This window comes from Haliotis asinina, chromosome 11 (assembly GCF_037392515.1).
Source record: "Haliotis asinina isolate JCU_RB_2024 chromosome 11, JCU_Hal_asi_v2, whole genome shotgun sequence".
Classification (NCBI taxonomy): Eukaryota; Metazoa; Mollusca; class Gastropoda; order Lepetellida; family Haliotidae; genus Haliotis; species Haliotis asinina.
Window position 1 is genome coordinate 41,912,936 of NC_090290.1, and position 13,675 is coordinate 41,926,610.

The 13,675-nt window shown below is 39.1% G+C and overlaps 1 protein-coding gene across 1 annotated transcript in view; it reads right to left on the reverse strand.

The window, feature by feature from the left end:
- Window positions 1–400: 400 nt before the first annotated feature.
- The window catches only part of LOC137256263 (sodium- and chloride-dependent glycine transporter 1-like), a 40,888-nt gene continuing 27,613 nt past the window's right edge, over window positions 401–13,675 (reverse strand). Inside the window, exons 6-13 of the mRNA XM_067793993.1 lie at window positions 9,998–10,101; window positions 8,721–8,845; window positions 6,240–6,352; window positions 4,382–4,510; window positions 3,887–3,986; window positions 2,128–2,228; window positions 1,496–1,666; window positions 401–945 (exon numbers count right to left, since the gene is read on the reverse strand). Of these exons, the coding sequence (XP_067650094.1) occupies window positions 865–945; window positions 1,496–1,666; window positions 2,128–2,228; window positions 3,887–3,986; window positions 4,382–4,510; window positions 6,240–6,352; window positions 8,721–8,845; window positions 9,998–10,101 (924 nt within the window). The 3' untranslated portion in view covers window positions 401–864. The remainder of the gene's footprint in view (window positions 946–1,495; window positions 1,667–2,127; window positions 2,229–3,886; window positions 3,987–4,381; window positions 4,511–6,239; window positions 6,353–8,720; window positions 8,846–9,997; window positions 10,102–13,675) is intronic.

Here is a 13,675-nt window from a genome sequence, read left to right on the forward strand (position 1 = left end):
AGCGATCTAACCCATAGTCAATCTGTATCCAAGCTGTCTAGTGACCGAACGTGCTCTTCAGAAATTTAGCCCACGCGCCATCACCTGTCATTTCCTATGTGACAGGTATCTCATGATATGATTGGTCATAGATAACAAATCAGGGACTATATTGAACAGTTGAGATACAAAACGTCCTATTCGGGAACTTTGATGACGCCCATCCCATGACCCTTTGTCTTATGTATATGCAAGGAATAGCATTATACAATATGTATACATGTATGTTCGTGTGATAACGTATATTTGCTGCGTTAAATCTAGATGAACCAAAGTGACAAACTGTGAATCTGTTCCATGTACGTCACCCACTCGCTTATTAGTACTTACCTTAAAATATTCAGTATACACTAGCAACGCATCAGCGAAAACGCTTTATATATTCAGATTCCATGCTACCAAGACATAAGGAGAAGTCATATTTCTTCAGCACAGCCTCTTTTAAACAGTTTCCTGCATGCAATATTAGTAAATCTGTGTCTGTAGTAAATGTCTATGGAAGAGACGTCTTGTACTTCTCACCCTAAGATGTATTCCCATCTAAATATGTTTTCAGGTCTCTTTTTTCTCTTGGGATGGATTCTGTTTGATCCAGTTTCTGGAGAGAAATCTACAGATAATTAATACAGTACATAACTTGTGGCATAGTCTTCAAACCTTCAGTCAAGGTAAGGTTTGCAGATGGGTATTGGTCTATAAACTTGAACTACGATAACTGTTACATGTGCAAATCACAATGGGATGTCACGGGACAACGCATCATGTTCTTCAGGTTAGTCTGAACTCCATCAACTGCGATATATGAAAAAGATGAATGAGCTGGAACTAGAGCATCAATTCCATGGAGTTTTCGGGTAAAGAAGATAGCTCCCAGTGCATGTCAGGCTCCATTGACTTCTTTATTTTCTACAGAGAAGAAACAAAAGGACAAGTATTATTTTATTGTATCAAGTTACGTAACAAAAACAGTTAGAATAGCATTCAAAACCCAGTCAAAGAACATAGATGCAACAGTGACTCAGTTTTATATTCGCCCATATTTCAGCTCTATGGTGGCAGTTTGTACATAGTCAAGTCTGAACCGGAAAATCCAGTGCTCAAGAGTATGAATATCGGTCTTTGCAACTCTATGACAAGAATAGGATACAGAAGATCAGTTCTAACTCGGAACTTCACTGGAGATATGTAACCAGTACCCAAAACCAGATATGATGTCACCAGTATTACGATTCCGTCATTCTTTGGTGATGGGTGTGCAGTTCTCCAGGAACTGACGTGGAACATTTAGCCGAGTGAAAAGGGAAGTTGACCTAGACACGGATCATTTGCACATGAGCTAAAGTAAGCTGAGCCTCTTGCTGATTATTGGGAATCAACTTGATGTATTCTGAAATCAAGCATGTAAACTTTAAATCCGAATGTAATCAAAACAGTTCCCTTGTATACTTGACCTTACCTCTTTGATTGTATTTCCCTCCGATATGTACACCGTCCAGATGAAGACAACAAGCAATGGTAAGATTGAACCAAAGGATATCATCCACCCAAGTCCCGTGGCCCAGGTAGGGTAGATGTAGTCTCCATAGTTAGGGGGTCGGTAGGAGTACAGGGAGTAGCAGAATATGATCTGTGAAAAGAATGATTCTGTGAGGAAGAAAAACAAGCGTAGTGGTGTACGCGTTAAATAGTTTGCCATGATGTCTAATGGGACGTTATGCAACTCAATTGGAAATGTAATTCAGTACATAACATGGAGTATTCCACAATAAGTGGAATTAGTTTTTCACGTCAAATACCTACGTTGTGTTCAAATCCCGTGCCTTGTTTCTATTTTCTGCAGCACTATATTCGCATTCCTGCATTACACCAAAAGAGAGACCGGACCCACAAATCAAGCTTACACACTTCAAAGACGGACACAACGCTGTTAAATATATCAATCCATAGCTATCTTAGACCTTTATTTCATCTTTTAAACCATAGGTCTGTTAAACCATACATATTCCATCCCTCCAGTGATATTTTGCACTCAGGCATACACACACCAACACAGACATGGTGACACTGAATGGGAGCATCGTCACTAACCAGAAGGAGTCCTGGGCAGATGAACTTCATGCTGAATGTCATGACCCACGGCACAGTTTTCCCGCACATTCCTTGGATGACCCTCTGCAGTCTATGTGTACCTAGAACAAACAGCCAACTTCTTGTGCTTATCTTGAAGTACAACAGTATTGGTAGTGTACATGAGTTTGGCACCCCACTTTCTACTGCCCCCAAATACATATGAAACCTCACAACATACTAACATAGGACGTCGTGAGGATGGTGGCAATTGTATTCCATAAACACCTCTTGAATGAACGTTCCTGAAAACCTGAAACATCCCGTATGTATGAGTAACCTTAAAAAGACTGTGCCAGTCTGTTGTTACGTTTAAAAATTTGTTGTGACAAAAGGTGTAAGAAACCAGCAAAACACAACACTGAGAAGTCTGATATTTTCAATATTGTATTCAGCAAAACAAAACCAAGATACAAAAATTCGCAAGAGAGAATGCAAATGAGTCGAATCTGCAGTAATGGGTCACAATTATAATGTCAACTCACTGAAGTCTTGATGTAAGAGTGAGAAACAGATATGCAAAGTGTAACACGGCGAGCAGTCAGGCAGCGGTTATGTAGATCATTCGTTGACTGAGATTGATGATGTATACTCCAGTAGTCTGTGCGTATTTTCGTCAAAACGGCAACTAGCCTTTATGTATACAGTCATTCACTCTGGAACTTCCAAGCACCTACGACCATCACCATCAACGTGGAAAGCTCTAGGTCAGTCTCTCGGAAGTAACACAAATAATCAAAGCAAAAAGGTAAATGGGAGGTAACTCTAATGCACTTCCTGCAAGCCTGCTGCCAAAATAGTATAGGTACTGACCATTTATGATACGGAATGTGACCCGTAATAATTATTATTCAAAACAATAAACATTGTGACCCAGTAATAATTATTACTTAATTAATAATATAATTTACAGAAAATAGACCCTCCACCTTAAGGAAAAGATTATGTGACGCATAATAATTATTATTTGTGAGTGAGTGAGTTTAGTTTTCACTTTACGTTTGCAGATATGTATGGGACACTGACCTCGCACAACGCACCTCTACACTCACACCTATAGATGGTCGTCACAGTGACATATCTGTGCGTCCATTGATATACCTGTTATTCTCGCGAACCTTTCATTTTCAACAGAAACGGAGCACGAAAAATCCCATGGATTACAAGATAACAATTCTTGGCTACTCAACTGGAGTGGATGCATGTGAAAATTACATGTGAATGAGAAACGGCGGGGATAGGTATAAATTCTACGTGACTAATTAGCGTTAGTGAGTGAGTTTAGTTTTACACCGCACTCAGCAATATTCAAGCTATATGGCGGCGGTCTGTCAATAATCGAGTCTGGACTAGACAAGCCAGTGATCAACAACATGAGCATCGATCTGCCAAATTGTGAACCAATGACATGTATCAACCAAGTCAGCGAGCCTGACGACCCGATCCTGTTAGTCGCCTCTTACGACAAGCATTGTCGCTTGTTATGGCAAGCATGGGTTGCTGAAGGCCTAGTCTACCCCGGGACCTTCAAAACAATAAACATTGTGACCCAATAATAATTATTACTTAATTAATAATACAATTAACAGAAAATAAACTCTCGTAACACTATCATTCGGTTGAATTCTTGGAAACGGAATGATTACTGTCCTTGTGAGTTTTCTGTTTTCATACTGATTTATGTTCGTTTCTAGTACATGTATGTAACAAAAATACTTACCATAAATCCAGCAGACCACAATGCATTCCAGCATGCCAAAAATAGCTATGGAGGGGAAGAAGGCATACCAGTCCACCAATGTGAGCATGTACATTCCTCCCTGTAAAACAAGGCGGTCGTGTTGTGATTTTATCTGGAATTTCATTACTGAATCACACTTACCTTCGTACCGTCAATAGTTCCTCTGGATCTTACGCTAAGTAATCGACCCTAAATGACATATACGAATGGTAAGACTCGTTGATCGTTTCCATTCTGTATTTGTCACTTGATTTCAGCCCTATTAAAACTTTGAACAGAACCCCGTACAGGTGATATCAATCAGCAGAGTGATCATTGCTTTTGATTCAGTGAGGCCATCTAAAATGTTTAGACGCCACAGGGGGACAGAAAACCAACCAATATGTGTAATGTTATTTGGCTGAAGTATCACATGTTTGACGTTTACACGTCATTTAAGCTTGGTGGGACAGGTTGTGATCATTATTCATTCACCTGTGTCATGTACAGGAGACCCAGGAGGAAGCATGGCACCAGGACAACGAGGATGATCACCCAACGTCGGCGAGATAGGCTTGGAAACTGATATAACAATGCAGTTACGGCGATCTCAAAGCATGGCAACTGTATGGAAACGGAATTTCAACATATTAACGTTATTAACGTCAGTCTGATACATGTATGATATATCCATTTTTCACTATTGTGAGGGATTGAGTGAATTATAAGTTAAAGGCACATAGGCAGTATTTCAGCCACATTGTGAATAAATCATTGACAAAGGGCAGTAAAAAACACCAGTAGCATATGACAGACTATAAACCTAGCATCCAACTCTGAAAGTGGATTTCTGAACAGAACAAGACAATATGAATACGGGCTGCAGATCCCTGGTAACTGAAGTTAGGTCACCACCCACCGACATTTGCTACCTTCATGGACCCTAGTTGGATCTACTTCATTCCTTCAGCCACTGGAGATTGTAGTCAACTTTCGCCATTGTGTAAAATCATAAATATACTCAGTCTGGTAAGCTTAAAATTATGTTTCGAGTGGTTTGGGACCTGCGTATACATACAGGATACAATAATTTTACAATACTTACACCCTGTGTTAGGATACTGCCACTATCACACTCTCAATTTACAACACCTGCATTAAACATTATCCCCAAATTCATCAATTACTAAACGGTAATTAGCATAGTCACACAGATCCTGAACGGTTTTTACATTGAATTTCATATCCGTGGAGATGGAGACCCGTGAAGGTCCCGGGATAAAATAGGCCTTCAGCAACCCATGCTTGCCATAAGAGGCGACTCCGCTTGTCGTAAGAGGTGACTAACGGGATCGGGTCGTCAGGCTTGCTGACTTGGTTGACACATGTCATCGGTTCCCAATTACGCAGATTGATGCTGATGTTGTTGATCACTGGATTGTCTGGTCCAGACTCGATTAGTGACAGACCGCCGTCATATAGCTGGGATACTGCTGAGTGCGGCGTAAAACTAAACTCACTCACTCACCGTGGATATCCAACATGTTCAAGAATGCTCGACGGTGATCATTTAATCACTAGGGAAACAGACCTCGGTTGATCCTCGCCGTTTAAGAGATATTCAAGAGCATATCTTGTGTGGCCACTGCGTCATCGTCGCAAACTGACCTCTTCAAATCTGGACTGACAGCACACACTGGTATAACCGATAGTTGCTTGAACTGCATGTAACCGAGTCATACCTACTTATTCTCCTGCATTAGATCACGGACGTAAGATCAAATCACAGCTGTATAATCGAATTATGGCATTAGCAGCGGTGTCACAGATTTGTCGAGTGCTGTCTTACCAGAAATTCAAACATGGCTGGATAACCAACAGAAACGATGTTAGATTCACCAGTAGTAAGGTATTTATATATTCTTTTATATCTGAATGATTTCAATGAGATTTGGGTGTTTACAGCATACATTTTACGAAACTGATGACACAATTGAGAGTACGAGAAGATGATATATTGTGCATATTTAGGGTGTTTATTGATAAAGAAATGTCGGTTTTGCGTTTGCTTCTGATGTGAATAATGTGTTGTCATCTGGTAATCTAGAGGATATTCTTCTGGATCCAACGGCAGGGGCACAATACTATTTGGCATATTGATACAAACATATTTTATGTTTTGGAGAAAACACATCCCGGAGTTTTGGCATGTCTAATCTTACATCCCAAACATGCAGGCACTGATTAGGACACTGAATAGTCTTTTTTCCTTATAGATTTTACTGATTTCTTGGACTTAGTTATCTTGTGGGTCTAAAAGCGTTACCACCGTAATTTGAAATTTACACGTTACCAGTGTGTCGAGTCCGAGTGTCAGCAAATTCAAGAAGGTAAAGGCAGACCACAACTGAGGCAAGGGGAGTGCAGCCACGGCTTCTGGATATGTGATGAATCCAAGGTTGTATCCTGCTCAAATGAAACCGCAAATTATAAAGCCACACAGGACATTATATTCGTACATTAATCCTGTGTGGCCTGCCACCGCGCACAAGTGCCGATGTACGTATAACAGCCTGTGCCCCGTTGTTCAAAACAACCTTATCTCTAAGGTCAACCTTATCTCTAAGATTTCAACCTTAGACCTTTACTAAGGTTAGCCTCCCGTTGCACGAAACAACCTCAGCTAAGGTTAACCTTAAGTTACGGTTGATAACTAAGGTTGGTTCGACCCAACCTTAGCGTCTCTAAGGTTGGAAAGGGTTTATGGCGGCTGCTTTTATTTTGAGGAAGCAGAGAGTGTACAGAAATGGGAATGTCAAAAATAGCATATTGATGATCACTGATATCAAGTTTTCATGAAAACCAGTTATGATAATTCTGAAACGTCGCCGATGAACCAAGGATTGGTTGGGATGTTTTCGAAAAAACACTTAGTGCTCTTTCCGCCATATTGGATAGTGTTAACGAAATCACGTTTCGACAAGGCCGATATTGAGAGGCCTATTATATCACGTATACTTCATAGTCTGCTGCGACAAATGCATCATTGAATTCTCCACACATCATAGAATAAAATTACAAATGGTCTTTGTCACCAACACCAACTGTCTACATAAAACGCACGGGAACGAACGCGGTGCTCGAAAGACTGTGCGTTTAAAATGTAAACAAAGAAAAAATCCGATTTTACACTACGTGGCATTTTCGGAAATTTTCCAGCACCCAGCGTGTAATCATTGCTTACAATGGTTAAGTACCCCTAGAATATTAAGTTAAAGAGTATCGCAGCAAGAAATAGCAGCTTAAAAAAATATACAATGCAATCATTTAATGAATCATAGGCAACTGTCAAAGTTTCCGTGCAACGTGACGCCATGACTGACGTAAAACCAAGCAGAACGACAACGGTACTTATCGGCATTTCTGGCTTCTCCCGTCATTTACATTGAAAACGATAAAAACATATAACAAAACACAGATACTCAGAATAATTCTGATTACTTACATCTCACATTTATGTTCAAAAGATCCCTGAATCAAGGCAAGAGTCCTCGCAAAATCCGATGTACCTTTGTCAGCAAAGCCGCCATTTTGAAAGAAATCGGTCATGGGTAGTGATGTCACACGTCAACATTGTTGCACATATTAGGCAATTTCTTTGAGGTGAAGGTCGGTTGAACAAGAGTAAACACAATGTTCATATCATTCCGATTGCACTTTCAGTATTGTGATGTATATTTTGCGTATTTTGACCAGGTGCGAGTTTGTACATTGGTATCTTTCCTTACAAACTGTGAAACTACCAAAACGTCTCTGCTCACATTGGGGAACTTTGTATTGGAATAGGTTTGTTCACTGTGTACAAAACATTACGAAAATATACAGTCCGTATTCACAGCAAATTCTCTCCATGTGATCTTAGTTACACTGACCTGATGTAAAGCATAGCGGGGTTATGTCCCCTTATCTTTATGCGTGCATCATCTCCCTGTACACGGCATAGAAGAGAATCCATTTTTGACATTTATTACGGGCCATTTTTAATATTGAGCGTATAACGTTGTGCATTAACACATAAATCCATTTCATATACACTTATGTCGTTCTGACATTAGGCTGTATTTTCTTCCCTCACACTTTTCGTAAAGATGATAAATTTAAAAAATCGTAGCAGAGTGCTTTTATTAAATAAGGTACACGATAAAAACGGAGAAATTTAATGATTTTTAACGCACACAAAAGTTTTGGACAACATTTAGCAGTATCTATTTTTCAAATCCCTGAGGTTGTCGCAGTTATATTTATACCAACGGATGGGAAATTAAATATTCTACATTTCTGTTTAATTTTATAGCCGTACACAGATCCAGGACCACGCTAGCGCAATTCTCGCACAACGTTCACTTTTCAAACATTATGAAAATGTGCGCCTGAAAAAGAAAATCGGCATCCACAGGTTAAGGTTACGGCTAAGGTTGGAGCCCAAGTTAAGGTTGCCCTAAGGTTGTTTTGTGCAACAGGCGTATCTTTTTCTTAAGGTGATCGTAACTCTAACCTTAGTGCTTAAGGTTGATCTTAGCTAAGGTTGTTTTGAACAACGGGGCACTGGACCTCAAAGGCTAAACTTATTTACATTGGTATGTGATTGTTCGCACAAGGCTGGTGTGAAATTGTGAGACTGAAATCATTGCAACTGGTACTTTTGGGGAGGGATATTAATTTTTATTTGTTTTAAGTGTAACTGATATATACAAGGTTGATGTTGTCATTGTAGTATTGATCAAAATATATTTAGCAAGCATTATTCAATGCATGCATGGAATCAAAGAATTACCTGAATACTTGAACGAATCTACAGTCACACCACGTAGGTAAGCAACGTGGCCCATGATAGCAAAGAAGGCAAACCCGACGTATATACATGTCAGTGTAATCGAGGTAGCTAGGATGAAAGAGTCCCTATATAAAATAAACAACAAAAGAGTTATTTTATGTTTTACGCTGCGCGTAATTTTCATGGCTCACACAGCGGATAAGGAATGAGCACCAACTACATTCACCAGTTTGAACGTTTAGGGGCAGAGTGTTAATCCACCACTTAGAAACCATTCTTTGGAACATCTTCTGAATCCGATCTTAAAACGATTCTTAAAACGTGCTAATGAATTTAAAACTACAGTGTATGAGACACTGTTTTCTTCAAAACATCGCACAGGACATGGGAATAGGGAATGCAGATGTTTGTGTTATTTTCTAAAAGACCAAGCATTTCCTCTCGTATTCATCCACCAAGGTTTGAAAACGCAATAGTTTATGATCTTTGCTCTGAGCTGTTTAACTCAGTCCCTACTGATTAAATTTGGAAAATCCTTTTCCGAAACCGTTCTTTTAAAAGAAGAAAAGTTACGGGCAAGACAAAATATTTGTGGTTGATCAAACACTGCGATACATCTCACGATCATTTAATATCGGCACCGCCTGCACGATGGTGAGCATTACTCATTGTAGCAGATATGCAACATGATTACCAATAGATGACGACAAAATTAATAGATGTTTAAGACGTCGCAAGTGTCTTAACTGGGCAGTGAGTTGGTAGGTCATAAGCTCTAATGAGACAGACGAAAATACCATTTTGACAGAGATCTGGTGTCGGTTAGGTCCAACCACCCCAATGAAAAGTAAATGTATTCCTCGTGATAACGTAACTTACAGTCTCCCCTAAAACATTACGTTGATGTGTGTCTAGTTAGTCGGGTTTGATTTCCCATAAAAAAGACGAATGATGCAATGACTTGGTAGCCATTAGGAAGTCCACTTATATATTAATAGTGCGTTTATTTATTGCATAAATACATGTTGAAAATATGAGTTAAGCATTCACCTGTTTTTGGTACGGATAAGGTATCACGGATTCTTTATCAAAATCTGAATTTAGGTCCCACCATGGAGTAACCAAAGAGGAACTTTGAAATCGATCCCACAAACTTGTTTGATGCATTTTTTTCCACATGGGGCTCTCACCCTCAGATGTGTAATAAAAACGAAGATTATCTCTTCTGGGAAACAAATATTACAACCTAAATGAACAAAGTTAGTCTACAAATGTACCCAAAGCAGCTGTTGTTACGTTTGTTGTGCCCTGCCATTGTTGGAAGGCATCCAAATCCTATTCCGGATGTGAGCAAAGCAGCATTGCATCCCTCAATCCAAATCTGCAATTGCAACGCAAACTGAATTATGCCAACTGCATATATGTTGAGAACAAACTAAAAAGCAATTTTCAGAGAAAGGCGTTGTGGAATAAAAAGAAATAAATTTTCACTGAACTCTATAGTAGTCAGTCAGTTTGGGAACAGGGCCAAGATTCGTATTTCTCCAAATCTTCCTACCATTTAATATGGCAAAACTCCATGTTTTCTCGCACACCTGGCTGTCCTTCCTCTGCTGCCTTTCTTCTCCCTCGTAACAAATAGTGAACTGTGTCAATAGTTTAATGATAGTTTGTTTGTTTGTTTTTTTGGTTTTTTTATTTTAAGGAAAAATATTCTGCAAAAGCCTCACAGGGTTGGTATGATGTTCTGATTGTGATCAGCGTTTCATTGAGTATGTTATGGTTATTAGTTTGCAAGCTACACTGCAATTGATCGGTCCGCTTTTGAGCCAAACGGACGATACAGGATGATCATAGATAAGATGGTCTCTTCGAAATGTGGTCATTGCAACTTGGAGAAAATATCGAACATTATCAGAAGTGCTGTACTTCTGGGTGATGATGTATTTTCTTTAGAAACAGTTTTATCATAATATATCAAGAATGATTATGCAACGGGCATTTGTAGATTTTGTCTCGGCATCTGGAAAATGTAATGTAATCTAGATAAGCTTTCAAAAGGCTTAGACAGAATTAGTTGTGTGATTTTTAAATGTCATCTGAACCTAATGCATTTTTAATGAATGAGTATTTCAAGTTTCACAGTGAGTTAATGTTTAACCTCACATCGGCAATATTTCAGCAATATCGTGACAAGATATGTTTTATATTGAATTAGAACGTGGATGATATATAAACCCATCATCAGAGGACAGTAAAACAGCTAGAACATCACAAAAGGCATCACAGTTAGTGTGGACAGTTCAAACTAATATTACTATGAATACAAGATAGAATATATCGCCAACAACTGAAGGTTGATTACCATACCAGGGACCATGGGACTCACACTACCTTCGCTACCTGCATGGACCCTAGTTTAATTTACACATGCCCTTGTTGGACAAAATTAAAATTACAAGAATATTATATTTGAAAGTACTGGTAGGTGTAAACTGACTTCAAAGGTTTTGGAAAATACGTACCCTTTCAGAAGGACAATATTTGTTTTACAATATCTCAACCCCCCTTTGCATGTACAACCACAAACTAACCCAGTTTCTAATTCATGCTACCAATAATAAAACACTGAAATGTTTACAAACCAGGTTTATAAATGTATCTAACAATTCTATTTCTTTTCAAGTTCAATGATTAAATGATAATTTACTTTAAAACGATGCTTCACTGTTTTAACACTGTTTTAACACTGAAACACTGATCAGCCAATGTGTTACCAGAAATGCCTATGTGGCTGGGTAACCAACAAAACAAGATGTCATATTGGCCAGTAGCAAGATCATTATACATTTCAATAATTTCAATTAGTAGTGGATGTTTACATGATAAATGTTTAATCGCCTGAAAGTAAGAAAGAGAATCTGAAAATATGATATATTGGTTAAAACACGGACATAAGATGAATGCTTGGATGAATGCTTGGCGAGAGTTTCACCAAGTTTATTGACAATGTCAGATTTATGAGTAAATAAATTTCACCATCTTTCAGATGGTGAACAATAGATTTGGAACCTTTGCCCTTTATTCTTTGAATCATTTTCCACATCTTTGATAGGCGTGCGTGAATTGATTTTCGAAACATAATTTCGCCAAGACTGACGCTTATTTTGCTTGCTTAAAAGAACGTCAGGCCTTGGCATTTAAAATTTTAACTTTGTCTAGATTATGTACGGTAGTACTTATGTACTTTTCAGCTTTCTTCCTTAACTTCCTGGCCTGTTTACATTCATTGTTGAACCATGGCATACGGATGTGTGTAACTGCAGAAGACTTGGGTATAGTTTGGTCAGCAATGTCATTCAATAAATAGGAAAATAGCTGTATCGGGTCTTTGCTGTTCACAAAAAGATCAGGTTTTAAGTTATCATAACACAATATATTATATAACGACCATGGCCTTGGCAAAGTTCCGTCTAGATATAGGTTGATGATCACCAGGGTGTTTTCAGAATGGTGGGTAAGTGGTCACTCCCACATATGTCATCATGGACCATCCATTCAAATTCATTATATTAACTGGGGTCAGCAAGTGATAGATAAGAATATGTTCACGTAGCTGGATGTAAATAGGTGGCTGAATCATCATTGAAAATACATAAATTGTTATTTGAAATGAATTCCTCCAGGACTTTAACTTTGGTATTAGTGTGGACACCTCCCCAAAGCAGGTTGTTCCCGCTAAGATCACCCTTGATAAGACATGGCTTCGGAAGTTGATCAGAGTCAGACGAACGGCAACAGCTTGAAGATCCGTATTTAGAGTAAGATGGCTATGAATGACGCTCTGATGAACTAAAATAGGAGAGCCTCCAGTAGCCTTATCGCCTGGAGGAGAGAAAGAATGATAATCAGTGTATCGTCTTAAGTTAGAATTATCAGTATTTTTAAGATAAGTGTCTTGAAGACATAATGCTGACGGTTGAAGGTCTTGAATGAGTAACTGTATTTCATTGAAGTTATTATTAAGTCCTCTGCAATTCCGCTGAGTTATATTATCCATCTGAGTCATGGTGGCCCAACTGGTGATCGTTCACGGGTATTTGAGGAGGAGCTGTTCCTCCGTCTGTCTTGTGAGGAAGGAGTAACCTCCATGTCCAGAGTTTTGTAGAGGGACCTCGGAAGGTGATGGGGCAATAAGAGGATAGTTTCTATTTAACATTTGTCCTTTCGTCTTTCCTGTTTGGTCAGTAGCTGTTTTTGAATTAGCTGGCTGTGAAGCAGACGTCTGTGATGTCGAAGGCTGAATTTCAGTCTGAGACCCAGAAGTAGATTGAGTGACTGCTGAAGTAGGTGGTTTTGCTGAATTAACAGGTTTGTCTGACTGAACCCGGGTCAAGTCAGTCTAACAAGCAGTCGAGGATGTAGATACAGTGCGGGTGACTGTCGCACAATAAGAGATATTCAACGTAGTTGAAGTTTCACTTGTAAACAGATTCTTGGCATCAAGGGTTGAATGCTTTTTTTCGCATTTGATTTTCATTGTTTATGATTCCTGTATATAAACAGGGTAGGACCTGGATGAAGCTGCATGTTGGCTTTCACAATTTGCGCATTTAAAGTCTTGCTCACAGTCTGCACCCTCATGATGGTCACCACGGCGATGACACACCACAGAGTTTCGACATGAGTTAGAACCATGACCGAAATGCTGACACTTATAACACCGTAGTGGATTGGGGATATACACATCTACCCCGATGTTAACATACCCTGCTTTTATTGACTGTGGAAGAGAAGATCGCGAAAAGGTTAAGAGGTGAGTATTAGTTGGAGTGATATTACCATCTTTCTTGAAAGTAAAACGTTTCAATGCTGTAACTCCTTGGTCCTCAAGTTATAGAGTTATATCCTCCTCTGACATATCCCACAGACAACGAGCTTTGTTTTGTTTGATG